General features: G+C 51.6%; 1 protein-coding gene across 3 annotated transcripts in view; it reads right to left on the reverse strand.

The window, feature by feature from the left end:
* Positions 1 to 22,916, reverse strand: part of ADGRB1 (adhesion G protein-coupled receptor B1) — a 201,975-nt gene that overhangs the window by 52,845 nt on the left and 126,214 nt on the right. For all 3 annotated transcript variants that reach the window (XM_069957019.1, XM_069957018.1, XM_069957020.1), the window contains one exon: positions 19,655 to 19,805. In XM_069957019.1, coding sequence (XP_069813120.1) covers positions 19,655 to 19,805 — 151 coding nt within the window. The remainder of the gene's footprint in view (positions 1 to 19,654; positions 19,806 to 22,916) is intronic.

The raw sequence follows: 22,916 nt of genomic DNA on the forward strand, positions 1-22,916 counted from the left end.
CACCTATTGGCTATGCAGTTTTGCAAGTGATACATTCAGATACAGTGGTGCAGATAGTATCTCATGGGATAGGCTTAGATACATTGGATCACACTTTTCACTCAGTATCACATGACAGACTCGGATACATCAGCTCAACAGACAGGATCAGTCATGATAAGAAGACAGACAGTATCGCACATTATGAGCTTAGATACGACAGTAAAGCAGACTGATAGACTTAGATACATCATCCTGACAGACGGTAGCACACACCGGACTTAGATACTCAGACGGGGTAGTTGTACATCAGTATACAGTGCTATAAATAAAGATAGAGGGGAGGCAGAGCTGAGTTTGTTACGGTTGTGCTGAGCTCTGCTACATCCCATTAGTTATAGAGCAGAATCCCCCGGCTGGTGCTTGGAGCAGAGAGCTGAGGGCGGCCATTATTCAGCTCTAATAATACAGCAGAAGCGGGGCCATCTATCAGGCAGATAGGAGTCAGTGCCAGGCTCTGGGGCGCAGGTATTGCAGAGATGTATAGTTATATGGGGAGGGGTTCCCAGCACGAGGCTAAACGGCGCCCAGCGGGGGGGAATCCGCAACCAATCTCCGCTCATTACTAATCACCATACAATAAGTTCACTCATTAATGGGAAACGCTGAGCCGACTGGGCTACACCTCTGCCTGGATACAGATGTGTCAGCCATATCCCATCCATTCCTACTGCTCCCACCCAGCTTTCCAGAGATCCTGCAGCGTCAGTATAATATTCATACAAGCGACAGGTGTCAGTCATTACTGTAGATAATATATCTGCTCCATTTGATTGTTCAGCTTAAAGGGGTAAAAAACAATTGGTGTCAAAAAAGTTAGATACTTCTAGAAAAAAATATTCCAATCTTCCAGTACTTATCAGCTGCTGTATGTCCTGCAGGAAGTGGTGTATTCTCTCCAGTCTGACACAGTGCTCTCTGCATGTGAAGAACTGTCCATAGCAGGAGAGGTTTTCTATGGAGATTTGCTACAGCACATACAGCAGCTGATAAGTACTGGAAGACTGGAGATTTTTTTTTTTTAATAGAAGAAATTAACAAATCTTTATAACTTTCTGATACCAGATGATTAGAAAGAAAAAAAAATTATGCTGGAGTACCCCTTTAATGGCCACAATGTCATGCATTTTATCTCCTGTGGTGGCGCTGCAGAGTAAGTGAACAAGCAGCTGCCAGGATCCCCTGCAGACCATCAGGATTTAAAAAAAAAAAAAAATTTCTATAAAAAACAAGAAATTTAGAAAAATGTAAAGAAAGAGAAGAGGAAGGGGAGAAATTTTTCGCGTTTTTTGGTGACAACGTTTTATAATGCAGCAAATCTCTCATTGCTCAAACTTGCTGCAAACAATTTGGCAGAATATTTGCTGGTGTGCGCGGTGCCTCGGCCCGTACCCGACTTATCCAGAGTTTTTGGAGGAGTCTGGTTCTGCTGGTGACTTGTCGCCCTGATCGCCGGCGGACGCTTCTATATTGGCCGCATATTAATGGATTACACGCCGCCATGACTTTGTTGATTATTTCGACTCTAATTGCATTCTGAAAATTGCGGCATTCAATAGGCGCCATTGGCCGCGTTCTGCCAGGCAACCAATCCAACCGCAATTATGTCCCATTCATTTGTGTAATTTGCATCGGGATCAGACAATGCGCTCGCAGGTCACATGGTGCTGGAGGTTTTTTTTTGTCATTTCCAGCCCCTCCGGCCAATGCAATTATCAGGGAGGAAATTATACTCCACTCCATAAACCAAGAGCCTCCTGATCCACACCACCAAGATGGCCGATCCATATGGGGGGAAGGGACGTCACACGACAGGGGCCCACCATTATCAGGTTTAGGGCCTGATCAGAGAATCTGAGGGGAATGAAGAATGATAACACCCAGGCCAAAAGCAGCTTTATACATAGCAGAATAGTGAGTGCAGCTCTGGAGTAGACTGGAGGATAGGTGGGTGTGGTCACTCTCAGTGTGTGTAGGTGTGTCTGTCTGTGCTCCTGAGCTCCAGAGAGAGAGGCTGATTTTCCACCTGCCTTTCCCAGGAGTGTGGCAGGCTCCTGGGAGAGGCTTTCAGCATGGATCCCCGGGAATCCCGGACCTCCATCTCCCGAACCAGGCCGGCGGGGGGTGGAGAGGAGAAGCTACCGGCCAGCGCTCCAGCCTGTGGACTGAGGAGATCTGGAAGGGTCCGCAGCAATGTGGCCCCTGGCCCCCAGGCAATGACTTCCAGTGATGGAGGAAAGAAAACTGCGGCTAAGAAAACTGCAGCAGTGTCCAGGAGTCAGCCGGTGGAGATGTGGGGTGAGCGAGGCCCCAAGGAGTCTGCCAGCACATACTGCTCCCGCATCACCGCTAAGTTTGCGGAATACGAACAGCTTGGGAAGGAACTGAAGGCAGCAAGAGAGGATCTGCGCTTTCTCAGGTACCAGGCGAATACGGCTCCCAAGAGGAAGAAGCCCGAGTTCTCTCCCAGGATCAGGTCCCTGGGTGCCCAGGTAAAGGGGATAGAGGAGAGGAGGGCGGCCATACTGGAGGGGATAGAGGAGAGGAGAGCGGCCATCCTGAAGGGGAGAGAGGAGAGGAGGGCGGCCATCCTGGAGGGGAGCGACCTGTTCAGGGAGAAATTGCACAATGAGGATCGCTTTGCCACTATGAAATCCCCGAGCAGCAGAGCGGATGATGGGGGTGATGCTGCAGTAGATGGGGAGAGTAGTAGTGGTGAGGAGGAAGAAATGGAGGCTGAGGAGGCTGTAAAAGCTGAGGACTTGGTGGAGTGTAAGGAGGAGGACTGTGTGGTGAATGAAGACCCCTCTGATGTCACCCAAAGTAACCCCCAAAGCATGCAAGAGAGCTACAGCATTATGGCAGCGCAGGGGGCCCTGCCAGACACTGATGATGATGATGGTCTGTCAGATGGAGGACTACTACAGGCCATAGTCAGGCAGGAGTCCCCGCTGAAGATGGAGGCCTTCACATTTGGAGAAGATCTCTGTAAGGATGTTCCTGTAAAAAGAAAAGCAGCCAAAAAGCAAGAAAGTGTGAGTCTTGTATTCACTCCATTCCAGCAGTCCGGGGCGGCTGAGAAGTCAGTCCGGGCGGCTGGTGACTCCTCTACACTGCCAGTCCCCATTTCTGATGTGGAATGGGGCCAGCAAGGAGGTGAGAGAGATGGCAAGATGGCGGAGAAAGCCGCTCCTGCTTGTGTCAGTAGTGGGGGCGGCCATAGTAAAGGTAAAGAAGGGGCGGACAGGAAGGTTCAGGGCCACTCGGGAGTCTCGGGTGCTGCAGGACGCTCCTCTTTGGGGGGTGCCCGGGCATCAGAGACTGGTGCAGAAGGTTCCGGAATGTCACATCCACCCGGAGTGACTGCGTTTCCGGTTGCCGTGTCTCCTGCTGTTGGCTCTGCGGGGTCGCAGCGGGATGGCGCATCTTCTGGGAACGCAGTAAGCAACTCTCCCAGGGCAAGAACATTGGAGCCTATAATGGGTTCCAGCGGGAGAGTTAATGGTGATGCGGGGCCATGTGCGTCACCTGTCATGGCATCCGCAGCTAAAGAGACTGTTGGGACTGAGACACGAAAAACAGTGCTAAAACCTGCCACACTGATCCATAAAGCCAGCCCAGCTACTGAGTGTATGGAGGTGACGGATGGGGGGAGTAGTAGTAGTATGAATGTTGTGCAGACTGGGGGAGGGAGTGGTGTTATTGATGGGAGTGGTAGTGGTGTGCATGATGGGGATGTGAGTGGTTTGAATGCTAGGGGTGGTGAAGTTAACCCTTCAGGTGCCACTGGAGAAGTGGCAATTCTCAGGGCAGATATTGCTGGGATATATTCTGGTAATGCGGTTACTAGTCAGTCAGGGCCGGGTCCGGCTGCCCCTCCGGCTGCCGTCAGGAGTTACGCTAATGTTGCGGCAGCGGGAGGTCCAGGGAGATCTTCACTTCCACCCCCTGGGGAGGGTCACTTGCAACGACGCCTTCTGGAGGCACTTAGGAAAGGAGATAGAACGCTCCAGGTAGAGGGGAGGGAGGTCGACTTGTCCTTCTACATAGAAAGACATGGACTTGGAGCCTTCCGAGAGAACAATGGGGAAGTGGTCTGGTCGCTTCCAACACCCGGGCAGGAGGTGGGCCGTAGGAACGTGGCCCGTCTGTATGGAGAGGCAGTGATGCGTGCCCACAGAAAGGGAAGGTGGTGGAGCTTCTCTTCCAGATGAGGTTCAAGGCCAGTGACATCTTTGCCTTGATCCACCCCTACGTCTCCTCTGAGTTCGACATCAGCTTTGTAAGACCAGAGGGGCTTGAACTTTTCTGGTTTAATTATGAGCTGGTGAAGGACGAGCCCGGATGGCGAGATTTCGTTGTTAAAGCGATATCTCGCCAGAGCATGGTAAAGAAAGTGACCGTTTTGACACGTAACGAATCACTTTCTTGTTATGACATCATGACTTGGTTGGGCAGGTACGGGGAAGTGACGGACGTTCCCCGGAAGAACTTAGATCAGCATGGCATCTGGTCTGGGGCCTGGACGTTCTCAGTCCGTCTAAAACGTTCAGGCAATACTGTTGCGCACATACCATCAGCCGCTTTCCTTGGTCGCGACAGAATCCAGGTCTTTTACCAGGGGCAACCGAAGCTGTGCCACAGGTGCGGTGATCCCACCCACTTTAGCGCAAACTGCTCTAAGCAGATGTGCGCACTGTGCGGTGCGGAGGGTCATCTTTCTGCATCCTGTGGCCGGATTAGGTGCCACCTGTGTGGTGACCTTGGTCACCCATTTAGTAGGTGTCCCCGTTCTTTCTCTTATGTTGCAGCCACCCGAGCTGGGGAGGGCCCTGAGGTTGCCTCAGCAGGGGAGGGGAACAGCAGAGGAGAGGGAGCACCAGAGCCAAGGAAGAGAACTGACAAGGAAAAGCGTAAGAGCCCCACTCAGCTTAGGCGAGAGGAAAGGCGCAGAAGGAGCAGGGACCTTGGAAGTTCCAAGATGGTCGGGGTAGTCCAGGGTCCTGCTCCTGGCGTTGGCTCAGATGGTCAGGCTGAGGCTTTGGGGGAGGCTGAACTAGATGAAGAGATGGGGAGACTGCGCAAAGAGGAAAGCGAGGCTATAGCCATCTCCTCAGGTTCTTCCCAGTATGAAAGTCTGGATGAGGATGGAGGGAGATGGCAAGAGGAAAAACCTAAGCGCAGCAGAAGGAAGAATGTTAAGAAGATGCCTAAAAAATCTAAGGGGACTTCTTCGTCTTCCCAAAATATTATTAAAGGCCAGATGTCAAAGGAAGCTCTGACTGACCCCCTTCTGATCGGTCTATCTAACAGATATCAGTCCCTCAGTGAAGGAACCTCTCCATTTTTAGAGGGAGAGGTTGAGGGACTGGTGTCTAGGGCAGAGGAACCTCCAGGAGATGCCGAGCCTGCTCCCCCAGAGGTAGTTTCCTCAGGTGGTCAGGTGGCCTCAGGTGGGGGAAGTGAAGATCAAGAGATGGATATGTCCACCTCTCTAAAACGGTCTAAGGAACCATCTAAGGGGTCTTCCTCTGATGTTGAAGGGGGTGGAAAGAAAAAAGGAAAGAAAACAAGTAAGTAGGGGTCTAAGGCCGTCCAACTCTATCATCCATGATGGCGGCACTCACCCCATTGACGCTGGCATCCATTAACTGTGCCAGCATTAAGTCGGATACGGCTAGATTTGCAGCCTTTGATTTTCTCGGTCGTATTAACGCCGACATTTTGTTTTTGCAGGAGACCAGGTTGACAGATCTAGCCTCTCTAATAAAAGCCAAGAGAGAGTGGAGGCATGGGCCTTCACACTGGTCTCTTGCGGCTGGGCCGTATAGTGGGGTGGCGGTCCTTTTTACCGCTCCTGTAGAATGCAGACGGGTTATCGAGTTGGAAATGGGGAGGTGCCTAATCTTGGATGTCCTCATGAAGGGGCAAGAGCTCAGGCTCATTAACATCTATGCCCTACAAACTAAGTGGGACCGTAAAAGCCTCTTCATGAGGATTAAGCCCTTTCTTTTTACGAGTCGGCAGGTGGTCTTTGGTGGAGACTTCAACACTATCACGAGGTCTCAGGACAGGAGAGGCGCCAAAGACAAGCTGGCTTATGATAGCATGGCCCTGATTAGTATAGTTAGGGAAGCTCGCCTAGAGGATGCCCACATCCGGACCCCCTCGGGCCACGCGGGTTTCACCTATCATCGAGGTAGCTGCAGGTCTAGATTAGACAGGTTTTATTTAAAGGAGGAAGCCGTCTCTTCCGCAGTGTCCGTGGTTGAGGTGGAGTTCTCCGATCACTGTCTAATTTTGTTTTCCCTGAATGTTTCAGAGACCCCCCGGATGGGTAGAGGCTACTGGAGGCTGAATTCGTCCCTCCTGGAAGAAGCAGAGGTAAGACAGTCCTTTGAGGATTTTCTTCAGAGTCAGGTACCTCTACTGGGCCTATGTAGTAGTAAGTCAGAGTGGTGGGAGATATTCAAGAAGAGGGTTGCGAGGTTCTTCCGCCAGCTCTCGAGCCTCAGGTCCCTGAATAGGTATCGTGTGTATCAGGGCCTGAGGAGGAAACTCGAGCATCTCGTCTCGACTGGAGGTAGTAGAGAAGAGATCTCCAGAGTGAAAGCCTTGCTCATGAGGTGTCAGTATGATAGGCACGCATCTTTAGTTTTTGAGAGGGATTTCGGGAGGTACCGCTCGCCCGACCCCTACAGAAACTGTAAGATGTCAGTGAATAGTAAGATCGTGACTGGACTGGTTGATAGTACGGGATCTCTGAACCGGTCCAGATCAGGGATCCTGGAGGTCGTCAGATCCTTTTACTCACACCTCTTGGGGAGGAAGGATCTAGATCGAGACGAGATGTCGGGTTTCCTGGCTGAAACCGTTCCTGAGCCAGGGGTAGACCCCTCTCTTGATGTTTTGGCAGAAGAGATCAGGGAAGAGGAAGTTAGACTGGCGATTGAAGGGCTTGCCCTGAAGAAGTCGCCAGGTCCAGATGGCTTAACATCTGAGTTGTATAAGACCTTCAGGGACCTCTTAGTTCCCCTCTTGGCCGAGGTCTTCAATGAGTGTCTCTCCTCGGGCACTCTGCCGAGGTCAATGAGGAGGTCAGCCCTGATTCTTCTGTCAAAAGGTAAAGATTCGAGCCGTATTGAGAATTGGAGGCCCATAGCTCTTCTCAATGCGGACAGGAAGATTCTGGCCAAGATACTGTTTAATCGGCTGGTGAAGTTTGCACCCCGGCTCCTTTGGGAGGCTCAGCACTGCTCTGTTCCAGGCCGAAGCACCTTAAGTGCTGTCCTTAGTGTCAGGGAGGCAGTGGAGAGGAGTAGTGCGGGTCTTTGGAAGGGGTACTTGCTGTCCCTGGATCAGGCCAAAGCATTTGATCGGGTGAACCATGAGTACCTCTGGTCCGTCCTGCTGAGATATGGCCTACCAGATACTTTTGTCAATTGGCTTAAGATCTTGTATGCAGGGGCAGAGAGTTTCCCGCTGGTGAACGGTTGGTCTGGCCGCTCTTTTGAGGTTGGGTCTGGTGTTCGCCAGGGCTGTCCTTTGAGCCCACTGTTGTATGTGTTCGCGATCGACCCTTTCCTTAGGAGGGTTGTTTGTGGACCGTTGGCAGGGGTCGGGATGAGCCTGGAGGAACCAGAAGCCACCCTGAGAGTGGTAGCGTACGCTGATGATGTCACTGTCTTCGTATCCTCGAGAGAGGAGGTCGATATGGTGATGTCAGAGGTGGACCGCTACTCAGAGGCATCTGGGTCCAGCATCAACCAGGATAAGTGCGAAAGTCTCTGGCTGGGAGGGGGAGATCCCGAGTTTAATCTCCCGGACACCCTTCCAGAGCCCCAAGACTCTGCAAAAATCCTAGGCATTACATTCGGCCAGGGTGATTACCCCACTAAAAACTGGGATGGTAGGCTCCAGAATGCCACTCAGAAGGTGGACCAGTGGAAGGGTTGGTCTTTGACCCTCAGGGAAAGGGTACACCTGATCAAATCATACCTGCTCCCTTTGTTTATCTACCTGGGCAGTGTATGTATCTTGCCAGAGGCTTCCTATACTAGGATCTACAGCCTGTTCTTCCAGCTGTTATGGGGGAATAGGCTGAACCTGGTCAAGAGAGAGGTTACGTACCGCACGAGGAGACTTGGGGGTTTGTCTATGGTGAACCCAGTGGTGTTCTTAGTGAACACCTTCTTGAAAGCTAACATCGCAAACCTCTGGAAAGAGAGGGCTCCTCCGTGGGTACTCTCCTGCAGGGAATGGTTTCGGCCTTTCTTCCAGGAATGGGAGACAGGAGGGCGAGTGAAGGACCTTCGTACACCCCATGGATATCTTCCGGCTTACGCTACCCCGACTCTGAAGATGATACGTCGGTGGGGTCTGGGAATGTGGGAGATCAGGACTCAGTCAAGGAAATTCCTTGACCAAAGGGTTCTGTTGACCCATTTCCAGAAGCCCCTGGCGCTCAGGGATTGCCCAGGTCGGGATCTGAGGGTTGGGTTAAGTCTATTGAACTCAAAGAGGATCACCCAGAAGTTTTGGGACTTGGCCTGGCGCTGCTTCCAGGGGAAGCTATATGTAAGGGACAATTTGAAGTGCAGGAGCTCCGATGATCGGGGATGTCCCCGAGAGGAGTGTGGTAATACGCTGGAAAGCATGGATCATTTCCTGCTTCATTGTCCCTTCAATATAGGGGTTTACACCAGGGTGGGCGCCTCCATAGGTTGGAATCAGTTAGTCAGTCTCACCTATCCGGAGTGGGCTTATGGAGTATTCAGGAACCTGGGTGGCCGAGATCGCTGCACGTTATTCTTAGTCAGCTTAGTGGTTAGGTACCACACGTGGAAATCACGGTGTCTAGTATCTACACAGCGTAGAGTCCTCTCCGAGGTGGAGGTCTGTAGGAACATCACTGGTGACCTTGGGAAGATCAGGTCTTTGGAGTATGGCAGGCTGGGTACAAGTAGGGCTTCTCTCCTGTGGAGAGGTTTTTCCTTCGCTGTGCCCTAGGTACTGAGCCCACTGGGTGAGGGACCATTCTGGTTAGGGACAGAGTAGGTAGGGACAGAGGTAGGGAGAGTGTGAGGGTTAGATTAATATTTAGGGATAGTAGTAGGGAGAGGGTAGGGTGAATAGTCAGGGATAGGTTATAAAATATTATGGTACCCGGTCTGCCATCCTCCGATCCCGGTGGGGGGCTGTGCATGACACTTTAGCTTTTTGTTTTCTAACAAGTAATAAACAGTAAAGGGCTTACAGGCTACCGAACTTGAGCCTTGCTGTTATGTCATAATGTGTTGGTGTTATGGGATATTGTTATGGTGTATACTTTATTTTTAGGAACATTGGTAAGTTGAGGGCTGGATAAGCCTTATGGACAATTATAGTTATTGTTTAAGTTCTGGGGTATAGGATAGGTTGGGTGGGGTGATGGGGAGGGGGGGGTTGTTTTTCCCTGGATGGATACTTGGAGTTCTGGCATGGGTCACTGAGGGACAAGAACTGAACTGATGGACCCAGACTCATGTCCAGATTTGGGGTGTGGGAAGTGGGGCTTATAGTTAGGTTCATGTGTCATATGGTTGATGTACTTTTATGATTTGTATTATTATTTTATTATTATTATTATTATTATTATTATTATTATTATTATTATTATTTTTTTTTTTTTTTTTTTTTTTAATTTATTTTTTTTATTATTTATTTGTGTCCTATAAGGCAGCCGGACCTCATATTATTAAGTTGGTATTGGGATATTTTCTTTTCTGTTAAAGTTGTATAGTGTGTGTGGTGGTTGGATGAGAGTTAAAGGGAACCTGTCACCCCCCGTACCGGGGTGACAGGCTCCCGACCCCCCGTTAGAGACCCCTATACTTACCTCATCCCGCCGGGTCCCGCTTCTGGATTCGGTCGGGTCCCGGAGATCTCAGCCGCTGCAGCCCGGCGCACGCGCTGAGAGATGAGTCCAACACCCATAGAGAATGACAGGAGAGTCCAGCGCTCCGTCATTCTCTATGAGCGTTGGACTCATCTGTCAGCGCGCGCGCCGGGCTGCAGCGGCTGAGATCTCCGGGACCCGACCGAATCCAGAAGCGGGACCCGGCGGGATGAGGTAAGTATAGGGGGTTCTAACGGGGGGTCGGGAGCCTGTCACCCCGGCACGGGGGGTGACAGGTTCCCTTTAAGTATCTGGAAGGGGGGGGCTTGTTGGGTGAATTATGCTGGTGTGTGTGGGGGGGGGGGGGGACGAGGGGCTTTTTGTGTTGGGTTTGCAGGGTAAGGTGTGTGTGTGTGCGTGTTTTAAAAGGGAAAAAAAAAAAAGAAAAAAAAAAGAAGTCCAGACTGGGACTATGTTGAGTTAGAGCCGAGAATGGCTCAGAGCATGTTATAGATTCTTGGTTTGGTCTAGACAGAGTGTCTTTACTATATTATTTCTGTGTGCTGTGAGGTGTGAGTGTGGGGTAGGTAGTAGTGGTGGTGGTAGTAATAGTAGTAGTAAGGATAAGTTGGGGGGGGGTAGTGTTTTATTATGAAGCTGGACTGGCCGGGTGAGGCAGGTGTGAGGGAGGATTTCCTTATAGAAAATATGATTATTATTTCAGAATATGTTGTTTTTGTTATAAGCAGAAAGCTTTGTATTCGTTTTTGTTCTGGCCGATGGAGCCGCGTTTATGTTTATGTTGTTATACTTGTTAAGTTTTATATTTTTCTAATAAAAAGAATTACAGGATCAGTAATGTAATGTATGTACACAGTGACCCCACCAGCAGAATAGTGAGTGCAGCTCTGGAGTAGACTGGAGGATAGGCGGGTGTGGTCACTCTCAGTGTGTGTAGGTGTGTCTGTCTGTGCTCCTGAGCTCCAGAGAGAGCGGCTGATTTTCCACCTGCCTTTCCCAGGAGTGTGGCAGGCTCCTGGGAGAGGCTTTCAGCATGGATCCCCGGGAATCCCAGGCCTCCATCTCCCGAACCAGGCCGGCGGGGGGTGGAGAGGAAAAGCTACCGGCCAGCGCTCCAGCCTGTGGACTGAGGAGATCTGGAAGGGTCCGCAGCAATGTGGCCCCTGGCCCCCAGGCAATGACTTCCAGTGATGGAGGAAAGAAAACTGCGGCTAAGAAAACTCCAGCAGTGTCCAGGAGTCAGCCGGTGGAGATGTGGGGTGAGCGAGGCCCCAAGGAGTCTGCCAGCACATACTGCTCCCGCATCACCGCTAAGTTTGCGGAATACGAACAGCTTGGGAAAGAACTGAAGGCAGCAAGAGAGGATCTGCGCTTTCTCAGGTACCAGGCGAATACGGCTCCCAAGAGGAAGAAGCCCGAGTTCTCTCCCAGGATCAAGTCCCTGAGTTCCCAGGTAAAGGGGATAGAGGAGAGGAGGGCGGCCATCCTGGAGGGGAGCGACCTGTTCAGGGAGAAATTACACAATGAGGATCGCTTTGCCACTATGAAATCTCCTAGCAGCAGAGCGGATGATGGGGGTGATGCTGCAGGAGATGGGGAGAGTAGTAGTGGTGAGGAGGAAGAAATGGAGGCTGAGGAGGCTGTGAAAGCTGAGGACTTGGTGGAGTGTAAGGAGGAGGACTGTGTGGTGAATGAAGACCCCTCTGATGTCACCCAAAGTACCCCCCAAAGCATGCAAGAGAGCTACAGCATTATGGCAGCGCAGGTGGCCCTGCCAGACACTGATGAGGATGATGATGATGGTCTGTCAGATGGAGGACTACTACAGGCCATAGTCAGGCAGGAGTCCCCGCTGAGGATGGAGGCCTTCACATTTGGAGAAGATCTTGGTGATGATGTTCCTGTAAAAAGAAAAGCAGCAAAAAAGCAAGAGAGTCTGAGTCTTGTGTTCACTCCATTCCAGCAGTCCGGGGCGGCTGAGAAGTCAGTCCGGGCGGCTGGTGACTCCTCTACACTGCCAGTCCCCATTTCTGATGTGGAATGGGGCCAGCAAGGAGGAGAGATAGATGGCAAGATGGCGGAGAAAGCCGCTCCTGCTTGTGTCAGTAGTGGGGGCGGCCATAGTAAAGGTAAAGAAGGGCCGGACAGGAAGGTTCAGGGCCACTCAGGAGTCTCGGGTGCTGCAGGACGCTCCTCTGTGGGGGGTGCCCGGGCATCAGAGACTGGTGCAGAAGGTTCCGGAATGTCACATCCACCCGGAGTGACTGCGTTTCCGGTTGCCGTGTCTCCTGCTGTTGGCTCTGCAGGGTCGCAGCGGGATGGCGCATCTTCTGGGAACGCAGTAAGCAACTCTCCCAGGGCAAGAACATTGGAGCCTATAATGGGTTCCAGCGGGAGAGTTCATGATGATGCGGGGCCATGTGCGTCACCTGTCATGGCATCCGCAGCTAAAGAGACTGTTGGGACTGAGACACGAAAAACAGTGCTAAAACCTGCCACACTGATCCACAAGGCCAGCCCAGCTACTGAGTGTATGGAGGTGACGGATGGGGGGAGTAGTAGTAGTATGAATGTTGTGCAGACTGGGGGAGGGAGTGGTGTTATTGATGGGAGTGGTAGTGGTGTGCATGATGGGGATGTGAGTGGTTTGAATGCTAGGGGTGGTGAAGTTAACCCTTCAGGTGCCACTGGAGAAGTGGCAATTCTCAGGGCAGATACTGCTGGGGTATGTACTAGTAATGTGATTAGTAGTCAGTCAGGGCCGGGTCCAGCTGCCCCTCCGGCTGCCATCAGGAGTTACGCTAATGTTGCGGCAGCCGGAGGTCCAGGGAGATCTTCACTTCCACCCCCTGGGGAGGGTCACTTGCAACGACGCCTTCTGGAGGCACTTAGGAAAGGAGATAGAACGCTCCAGGTAGAGGGGAGGGAGGTCGACTTGTCCTTCTACATAGAAAGACATGGACTTGGAGCCTTCCGAGAGAACAATGGGGAAGTGGTCTGGTCGCTTCCAACACCCGGGCAGGAGGTGGGCCGTAGGAACGTGGCCCGTCTGGTATGGAGAGGCAGTGATGCGTGCCCACAGAGAGGAAAGGTGGTGGAGCTTCTCTTCCAGATGAGGTTCAAGGCCAGTGACATCTTTGCCTTGATCCACCCCTACGGCTCCTCTGAGTTCGACATCAGCTTTGTAAGACCAGAGGGGCTTGAACTTTTCTGGTCTAATTATGAGCTGGTGAAGGACGAGCCCGGATGGCGAGATTTCGTTGTTAAAGCGATATCTCGCCAGAGCATGGTAAAGAAAGTGACCGTCTTGACACGTAACGAATCACTTTCTTGTTATGACATCATGACTTGGTTGGGCAGGTACGGGGAAGTGACGGACGTTCCCCGGAAGAACTTAGATCAGCATGGCATCTGGTCTGGGGCCTGGACGTTCTCAGTCCGTCTAAAACGTTCAGGCAATACTGTTGCGCACATACCATCAGCCGCTTTCCTTGGTCGCGACAGAATCCAGGTCTTTTACCAGGGGCAACCGAAGCTGTGCCACAGGTGCGGTGATCCCACCCACTTTAGCGCAAACTGCTCTAAGCTGATGTGCGCACTGTGCGGTGCGGAGGGTCATCTTGCTGCATCCTGTGGCCGGATTAGGTGCCACCTGTGTGGTGACCTTGGTCACCCATTTAGTAGGTGTCCCCGTTCTTTCTCTTATGCTGCAGCCACCCGAGCTGGGGAGAGCCCTGAGGTTGCCTCAGCGGGGGAGGGGACCAGCAGAGGAGAGGGAGCACCAGAGCCAAGGAAGAGAACTGACAAGGAAAAGCGTAAGAGCCCCACTCAGCTTAGGCGAGAGAAAATGCGCAGAGGGAGCAAGGACCTTGGAAGTTCCAAGATGGTCGGGGTAGTCCAGGGTCCTGCTCCTGGCGTTGGCTCAGATGGTCAGGCTGAGGCTTTGGGGGGCGCTGAACTAGATGAAGAGATGGGGAGACTGCGCAAAGAGGAAAGCGGGGCTATAGCCATCTCCTCAGGTTCTTCCCAGTATGAAAGTCTGGATGAGGATGGAGGGAGATGGCAAGAGGAAAAACCTAAGCGCAGCAGAAGGAAGAATGTTAAGAAGATGCCTAAAAAATCTAAGGCGACTTCTTCGTCTTCCCAAAAAATTATTAAAGGCCAGATGTCAAAGGAAGCTCCGACTGACCCCCCTCTGATCGGTCTATCTAACAGATATCAGTCCCTCAGTGAAGGAACCTCTCCATTTATAGAGGGGGAGGTTGAGGGACTGGTGTCTAGGGCAGAGGAACCTCCAGGAGGTGCCGAGCCTGCTCCCCCAGAGGTTCTTTCCTCAGGGGGTCAGGTGGCCTCAGGTGGGGGAAGTGAAGATCAAGAGATGGATATGTCCACCTCTCTAAAACGGTCTAAGGAACCATCTAAGGGGTCTTCCTCTGATGTTGAAGGGGGTGGAAAGAAAAAGGGAAAGAAAACAAGTAAGTAGGGGTTAAGGCCGTCCAACTCAATCACCCATGATGGCGGCACTCACCCCATTGACGCTGGCATCCATTAACTGTGCCAGCATTAAGTCGGATACGGCTAGATTTGCAGCCTTTGATTTTCTCGGTCGTATTAACGCCGACATTTTGTTTTTGCAGGAGACCAGGTTGACAGATCTAGCCTCTCTAATAAAAGCCAAGAGAGAGTGGAGGCATGGGCCTTCACACTGGTCTCTTGCGGCTGAGCCGTATAGTGGGGTGGCGGTCCTTTTTACCGCTCCTGTAGAATGCAGACGGGTTATCGAGTTGGAAATGGGGAGGTGCCTGATCTTGGATGTCCTCATGAAGGGGCAAGAGCTCAGGCTCATTAATATCTATGCCCCACAGACTAAGTGGGATCGTAAAAGCCTTTTTATGAGGATTAAGCCTTTTCTTTTTACGAGTCGGCAGGTGATCTTTGGTGGAGACTTCAACACTATCACGAGGTCTCAGGACAGGAGAGGCGCCAAAGACAAGCTGGCTTATGATAGCATGGCCCTGATTAGTATAGTTAGGGAAGCTCGCCTAGAGGATGCCCACATCCGGACCCCCTCGGGCCACGCGGGTTTCACCTATCATCGAGGTAGCTGCAGGTCTAGATTAGACAGGTTTTATTTAAAGGAGGAAGCCGTCTCTTCCGCAGTGTCCGTGGTTGAGGTGGAGTTCTCCGACCACTGTCTAATTTTGTTTTCCCTGAATGTTTCAGAGACCCCCCGGATGGGTAGAGGCTACTGGAGGCTGAATTCGTCCCTCCTGGAAGAAGCAGAGGTAAGACAGTCCTTTGAGGATTTTCTTCAGAGTCAGGTACCTCTACTGGGCCTATGTAGTAGTAAGTCAGAGTGGTGGGAGATGTTCAAGAAGCGGGTTGCGAGGTTCTTCCGCCAGCTCTCGAGCCTCAGATCCCTGAATAGGTATCGTGTGTATCAGGGCCTGAGGAGGAAACTCGAGCATCTCGTCTCGACTGGAGGTAGTAGAGAGGAGATCTCCAGAGTGAAAGCCTTGCTCATGAGGTGTCAGTATGATAGGCACGCATCTTTAGTTTTTGAGAGGGATTTCGGGAGGTACCGCTCGCCCGACCCCTACAGAAACTGTAAGATGTCAGTGAGTAGTAAGATTGTGACTGGACTGGTTGATAGTACGGGATCTCTGAACCGGTCCAGATCAGGGATCCTGGAGGTCGTCAGATCCTTTTACTCACACCTCTTGGGGAGGAAGGATCTAGATCGAGATGTGATGTCGGGTTTCCTGGCTGAAACCGTTCCTGAGCCAGGGGTAGACCCCTCTCTTGATGTTTTGGCAGAAGAGATCAGGGAAGAGGAAGTTAGACTGGCGATTGAAGGGCTTGCCCTCAAGAAGTCGCCAGGTCCAGATGGCTTAACATCTGAGTGGTATAAGACCTTCAGGGACCTCTTGGTTCCCCTCTTGACCGAGGTCTTCAATGAGTGTCTCTCCTCGGGCACTCTGCCGAGGTCAATGAGGAGGTCAGCCCTGATTCTTCTGTCAAAAGGTAAAGATTCGAGCCGCATTGAGAATTGGAGGCCCATAGCTCTTCTCAATGTGGACAGGAAGATTCTGGCCAAGATACTGTTTAATCGGCTGGTGAAGTTTGCACCCCGGCTCCTTTCGGAGGCTCAGCACTGCTCTGTTCCAGGCCGAAGCACCTTAAGTGCTGTCCTTAGTGTCAGGGAGGCAGTGGAGCGGAGTGGTGCGGGTCTTTGGAAGGGGTACTTGCTGTCCTTGGATCAGGCCAAGGCATTTGATCGGGTGAACCACGAGTACCTCTGGTCTGTCCTTCTGAGATATGGCCTACCAGATACTTTTGTCAATTGGCTTAAGATCTTGTATGCAGGGGCAGAGAGTTTCCCGCTGGTGAACGGTTGGTCTGGCCGCTCTTTTGAGGTTGGGTCTGGTGTTCGCCAGGGCTGTCCTTTGAGCCCACTGTTGTATGTGTTCGCGATCGACCCTTTCCTTAGGAGGGTTGGTTGTGGACCATTGGCAGGGGTCGGGATGAGCCTGGAGGAGCCAGAAGCCACCCTGAGAGTGGTAGCATACGCTGATGATGTCACTATCTTTGTGTCCTCGAGAGAGGAGGTCGATGTGGTGATGTCGGAGGTGGACCGCTACTCAGAGGCATCTGGGTCCAGCATCAACCCGGATAAGTGTGAAAGTCTCTGGCTGGGAGGGGGAGATCCCGAGTTTGATCTCCCGGACACCCTTCCAGAGCCCCAAGACTCGGCAAAAATCCTAGGCATTACATTCGGCCAGGGTGATTACCCCACTAAAAACTGGGATGGTAGGCTCCAGGATGCCACTCGGAAGGTGGACCAGTGGAAGGGTTGGTCCTTAACCTTAAGGGAAAGGGTACACCTGATCAAATCGTACCTGCTCCCTTTGTTCATCTACCTGGGCAGTGTGTGTATCTTGCCAGAGGCTTCCTATACTAGGATCTACAGCCTGTTCTTCCAGCTGTTATGGGGGAATAGGCTGAACCTGGTCAAGAGAGAGGTTACGTACCGCACGAGGAGACTAGGGGGTTTGTCTATGGTGAACCCTGTGGTGTTCTTAGTGAACACCTTCTTGAAAGCTAACATCGCAAACCTCTGGAAAGAGAGGGCTCCTCCGTGGGTACTCTCCTGCAGGGAATGGTTTCGGCCTTTCTTCCAGGAATGGGAGACAGGAGGGCGAGTGAAGGACCTTCGTACACCCCATGGATATCTTCCGGCTTACGCTACCCCGACTCTGAAGATGGTACGTCGGTGGGGTCTGGGAATGTGGGAGATCAGGACTCAGTCGAGGAAATTCCTTGACCAAAGGGTTCTGTTGACCCATTTCCAGAAGCCCCTGGCGCTCAGGGACTGCCCAGGCCAGGATCTAGAGGTTGGGCTTAGTCTTTTAAACTCGAAACGGATCCCTCAGAAGTTTTGGGATTTGGCCTGGCGCTGTTTCCAGGGGAAGCTATATGTGAGGGACAACTTGAAGTGCAGGAGCTCCGATGATCGGGGGTGTCCCCGTGAGGAGTGTGGTAATACGCTAGAGAGTATGGATCATTTCCTGCTTCAATGTCCCTTCAATATAGGGGTTTACACCAGGGTGGGCGCCTCCATAGGTTGGAGTCAGTTAGTCAGTCTCACCTATCCGGAGTGGGCTTATGGGGCATTCAGGAACCTGGGTGGCCGAGATCGCTGCACGTTATTTCTAGTCAGCTTAGTGGTTAGGTACCACACGTGGAACGCACGGTGTCTAGTATCTACACAGCGTAGAGTCCTCTCCGAGGTGGAGGTCTGTAGGAACATCACTGGTGACCTTGGGAAGATCAGGTCTTTGGAGTATGGCAGGCTGGGTACCAGTAGGGCTTCTCTCCTGTGGAGAGGTTTTTCTTTCGCTGTGCCCTAGGTACTGAGCCCACTGGGTGAGGTGCCATAATTATGGTTAGGGAGAGAGCAGGTAGGGACAGCAGTAGGGAAAGCGTGTAGGGTCAGTTTAAACTTAGGGTTAGAGATAGGGGGAGAGTAGGGTAAGATAGTAAGGGATAGTTTATAAATTTCTGGTACCCGGTCTGCCATCCTCCGATCCCGGTGGAGGGCTGGTGCATGCCACTTTAGATTTTTGTTTTGTTTTTCTGGTCAGCAGTAGGTATAAAGGGCTTACAGGCTACCGAACTTGGGCCTTATTATAATTGTGTATAATATTGTTCTGTTATGTTATTATGGTGTGCTATGTTTATGTTAATATATGTTTTGTGATAAGTGTAGGCAGGGTTATGGCTGAATAAGCCATATGAACTTTATGGACATAATAGTCATTGTATATATTGTATATATGAGGGGATACAGAATAGGTTGGGAGGGGGGATATGGGGGGCGGGGTCTGTGGGAAGGTGTGGGCTGAATGGAGCTGACACCAAAAATGGACTGAACTTTGACTCCATGAACTGAGCTCACACTGGGGTCTAGGGGAAGGTGGAGGGGCACGTGGGTAATAGCTAGAATTGTTGTGTGTTTTGTTTCTCTGTTACTGGTGTTTAGTTCCCTTTTTAGTTTTTCAGGGCAGCCGGGCCCGAGTGTTGTACTGGAACAACCAGTTAGTTAGTATTTTATTCTTATACTGATATGTTATATGCTTTCTTTTGGTTACGCCTGGATGGCTTTCATTTTTCAGTTCATGTATAGTTATTGTTTGTAGTATCAGGTGGTCGTGTGTCGGTCTAGAGGTGGTTGTATGTGTGTGTTTATGTTTTGTTTATTTACTATAACCCAGGTTTGGGAGTTTTTTTTTTTTTTTTTTTTTTTTTTTTTTTAGCCAGGGTGGCTTCTCTTTAGTTATGATTACAGCCGAGGATGGCTTTGTAGTTTAAGTTTTATGGCTTATTTTGCCTGGATTGAAAACATTTTTATTTATTTATTTTATTTATTTATTTATTTATTTTTGTTAAGTAGGAATGCTGGGCTGGCTTGGTGGCAAAAGGTTAAAGATTTCATTTTGCTTTATACTGTTAAAATGGTTTATCATTATTATTTGTTATTTATGTAATTTACTGTTATGTTTAAGTTATGGCCAGATATGCCTTGTTTGTTAATTTTTATATTTTTCTAATAAAAGAATTACAGGATGTAACTCAGGATCAGTAACGTAATGTATGTACACAGTGACCCCACCAGCAGAATAGTGAGTGCAGCTCTGGGGTATAATACAGGATGTAATGTCAATTCTTTGAGCGGAGAGCAGAGGCGCATGTTCCCTCCCATTGTAACTGATAGCAGGCAGGATTTGGCGCCGAGTCCGTGCGGAGGAGTTCTGCCCGTAATCTTTATGCCGATTCCGTAGTGTAAACAGGGCCTAAATGTTTAAAGGGGTACCTACAGAAAAAAAAATCAGATCAACTGCTGTCATAGAGTTATACAGATTTCTCTGGACAGTTCCTGACATGGACAGAGGTGGCAGCAGAGAGCACTGTGTCAGACTGGAGAGAATACACCACTTCCTGCAGGGCATACAGCAGCTGATAACTACTGGAGGACTGGAGTTTTTTAAATTCAAGAAATTTACAAATCTATATAACTTTCTGGTACCTGTTGATTTGACAAAAATAATTTTTCACCGGATTCCCCCTTTAAGAGAATTAGAAAACTGGGTGATCAGCTATAAAGTTGTATGGAGGTTCTACTGGCAGAACGTGCTCCATAAATGCTGAGAACCTTACCCCATCCGAGACAGAGGAAGCGTTTGCGGATGATCCTGTTGCGGAGTCGCCCGGTCACTGCCATGTATGACTGCCAGGCCTCGGTCAGCACCCAGCAGAATGACGAGAGAAAGAAGAAGTGCAGGAAGGCGGCAACCAGGGTGCAGATGACCTGAGGAGGAAGAAGAAGGACAGTCAGGGAGGAAGCTGCAGCTGATATGTGACTGTCTATGAGAACCCCAGCAGGGGGCACACAACATACAGAACCCCAGCAGGGGGCACACAACATACAGAACCCCAGCAGGGGGCACATAACATACACAACCCCAGCAGGGGGCACATAACATACCGAACCCCAGCAGGGGGCACATAACATACACAACCCCAGCAGGGGGCACATAACATACACAACCCCAGCAGGGGGCACACAACATACCGAACCCCAGCAGGGGGCACATAACATACAGAACCCCAGCAGGGGGCACATAACATACAGAACCCCAGCAGGGGGCACACAACATACAGAACCCCAGCAGGGGGCACATAACATACACAACCCCAGCAGGGGGCACATAACATACCGAACCCCAGCAGGGGGCACACAACATACACAACCCCAGCAGGGGGCACATAACATACAGAACCCCAGCAGGGGGCACATAACATACCGAACCCCAGCAGGGGGCACACAACATACGGAACCCCAGCAGAGGGCACACAACATACACAACCCCAACAGGGGGCACATAACATACACAACCCCAACAGGGGGCACATAACATACACAACCCCAGCAGGGGGCACATAACATACAGAACCCCAGCAGGGGGCACACAACATACCGAACCCCAGCAGGGGGCACATAACATACCGAACCCCAGCAGGGGGCACATAACATCCAGAACCCCAGCAGGGGGCACATAACATACACAACCCCAGCAGGGGGCACATAACATACACAACCCCAGCAGGGGGCACATAACATACCGAACCCCAGCAGGGGGCACATAACATACACAACCCCAGCAGGGGGCACATAACATACACAACCCCAGCAGGGGGCACATAACATACCGAACCCCAGCAGGGGGCACACAACATACGGAACCCCAGCAGAGGGCACACAACATACACAACCCCAACAGGGGGCACATAACATACACAACCCCAGCAGGGGGCACATAACATACAGAACCCCAGCAGGGGGCACACAACATACCGAACCCCAGCAGGGGGCACATAACATACCGAACCCCAGCAGGGGGCACATAACATCCAGAACCCCAGCAGGGGGCACATAACATACACAACCCCAGCAGGGGGCACATAACATACACAACCCCAGCAGGGGGCACATAACATACACAACCCCAGCAGGGGGCACATAACATACACAACCTCAGCAGGGGGCACATAACATACACAACCCCAGCAGGGGGCACATAACATACCGAACCCCAGCAGGGGGCACATAACATACACAACCCCAGCAGGGGGCACATAACATACAGAACCCCAGCAGGGGGCACATAACATACACAACCCCAGCAGGGGGCACATAACATACACAACCCCAACAGGGGGCACATAACATACAGAACCCCAGCAGGGGGCACATAACATACCGAACCCCAGCAGGGGGCACACAACATACACAACCCCAACAGGGGGCACATAACATACACAACCCCAGCAGGGGGCACATAACATACACAACCCCAGCAGGGGGCACATAACATACACAACCCCAGCAGGGGGCACATAACATACACAACCCCAGCAGGGGGCACATAACATACACAACCCCAGCAGGGGGCACATAACATACACAACCCCAGCAGGGGGCACATAACATCCAGAACCCCAGCAGGGGGCACATAACATACGGTACCCCAGCAGGGGGCACATAACATACGGTACCCCAGCAGGGGGCACATAACATACGGTACCCCAGCAGGGGGCACATAACATACGGTACCCCAGCAGGGGGCACATAACATACGGTACCCCAGCAGGGGGCACATAACATACACAACCCCAGCAGGGGGCACATAACATACACAACCCCAGCAGGGGGCACATAACATACACAACCCCAGCAGGGGGCACATAACATACACAACCCCAGCAGGGGGCACACAACATACCGAACCCCAGCAGGGGGCACATAACATACAGAACCCCAGCAGGGGGCACATAACATACAGAACCCCAGCAGGGGGCACACAACATACAGAACCCCAGCAGGGGGCACATAACATACACAACCCCAGCAGGGGGCACATAACATACCGAACCCCAGCAGGGGGCACACAACATACACAACCCCAGCAGGGGGCACATAACATACAGAACCCCAGCAGGGGGCACATAACATACCGAACCCCAGCAGGGGGCACATAACATACACAACCCCAACAGGGGGCACATAACATACAGAACCCCAGCAGGGGGCACACAACATACCGAACCCCAGCAGGGGGCACATAACATACCGAACCCCAGCAGGGGGCACATAACATCCAGAACCCCAGCAGGGGGCACATAACATACACAACCCCAGCAGGGGGCACATAACATACACAACCCCAGCAGGGGGCACATAACATACACAACCCCAGCAGGGGGCACATAACATACACAACCCCAGCAGGGGGCACATAACATACACAACCCCAGCAGGGGGCACATAACATACCGAACCCCAGCAGGGGGCACATAACATACACAACCCCAGCAGGGGGCACATAACATACAGAACCCCAGCAGGGGGCACATAACATACACAACCCCAGCAGGGGGCACATAACATACAGAACCCCAGCAGGGGGCACATAACATACCGAACCCCAGCAGGGGGCACACAACATACACAACCCCAACAGGGGGCACATAACATACACAACCCCAGCAGGGGGCACATAACATACACAACCCCAGCAGGGGGCACATAACATACACAACCCCAGCAGGGGGCACATAACATACACAACCCCAGCAGGGGGCACATAACATACACAACCCCAGCAGGGGGCACATAACATACACAACCCCAGCAGGGGGCACATAACATACCGAACCCCAGCAGGGGGCACATAACATACACAACCCCAGCAGGGGGCACATAACATACAGAACCCCAGCAGGGGGCACATAACATACACAACCCCAACAGGGGGCACATAACATACAGAACCCCAGCAGGGGGCACATAACATACCGAACCCCAGCAGGGGGCACACAACATACACAACCCCAACAGGGGGCACATAACATACACAAC

This window comes from Dendropsophus ebraccatus, chromosome 2 (assembly GCF_027789765.1).
Source record: "Dendropsophus ebraccatus isolate aDenEbr1 chromosome 2, aDenEbr1.pat, whole genome shotgun sequence".
NCBI classification, from domain to species: Eukaryota; Metazoa; Chordata; class Amphibia; order Anura; family Hylidae; genus Dendropsophus; species Dendropsophus ebraccatus.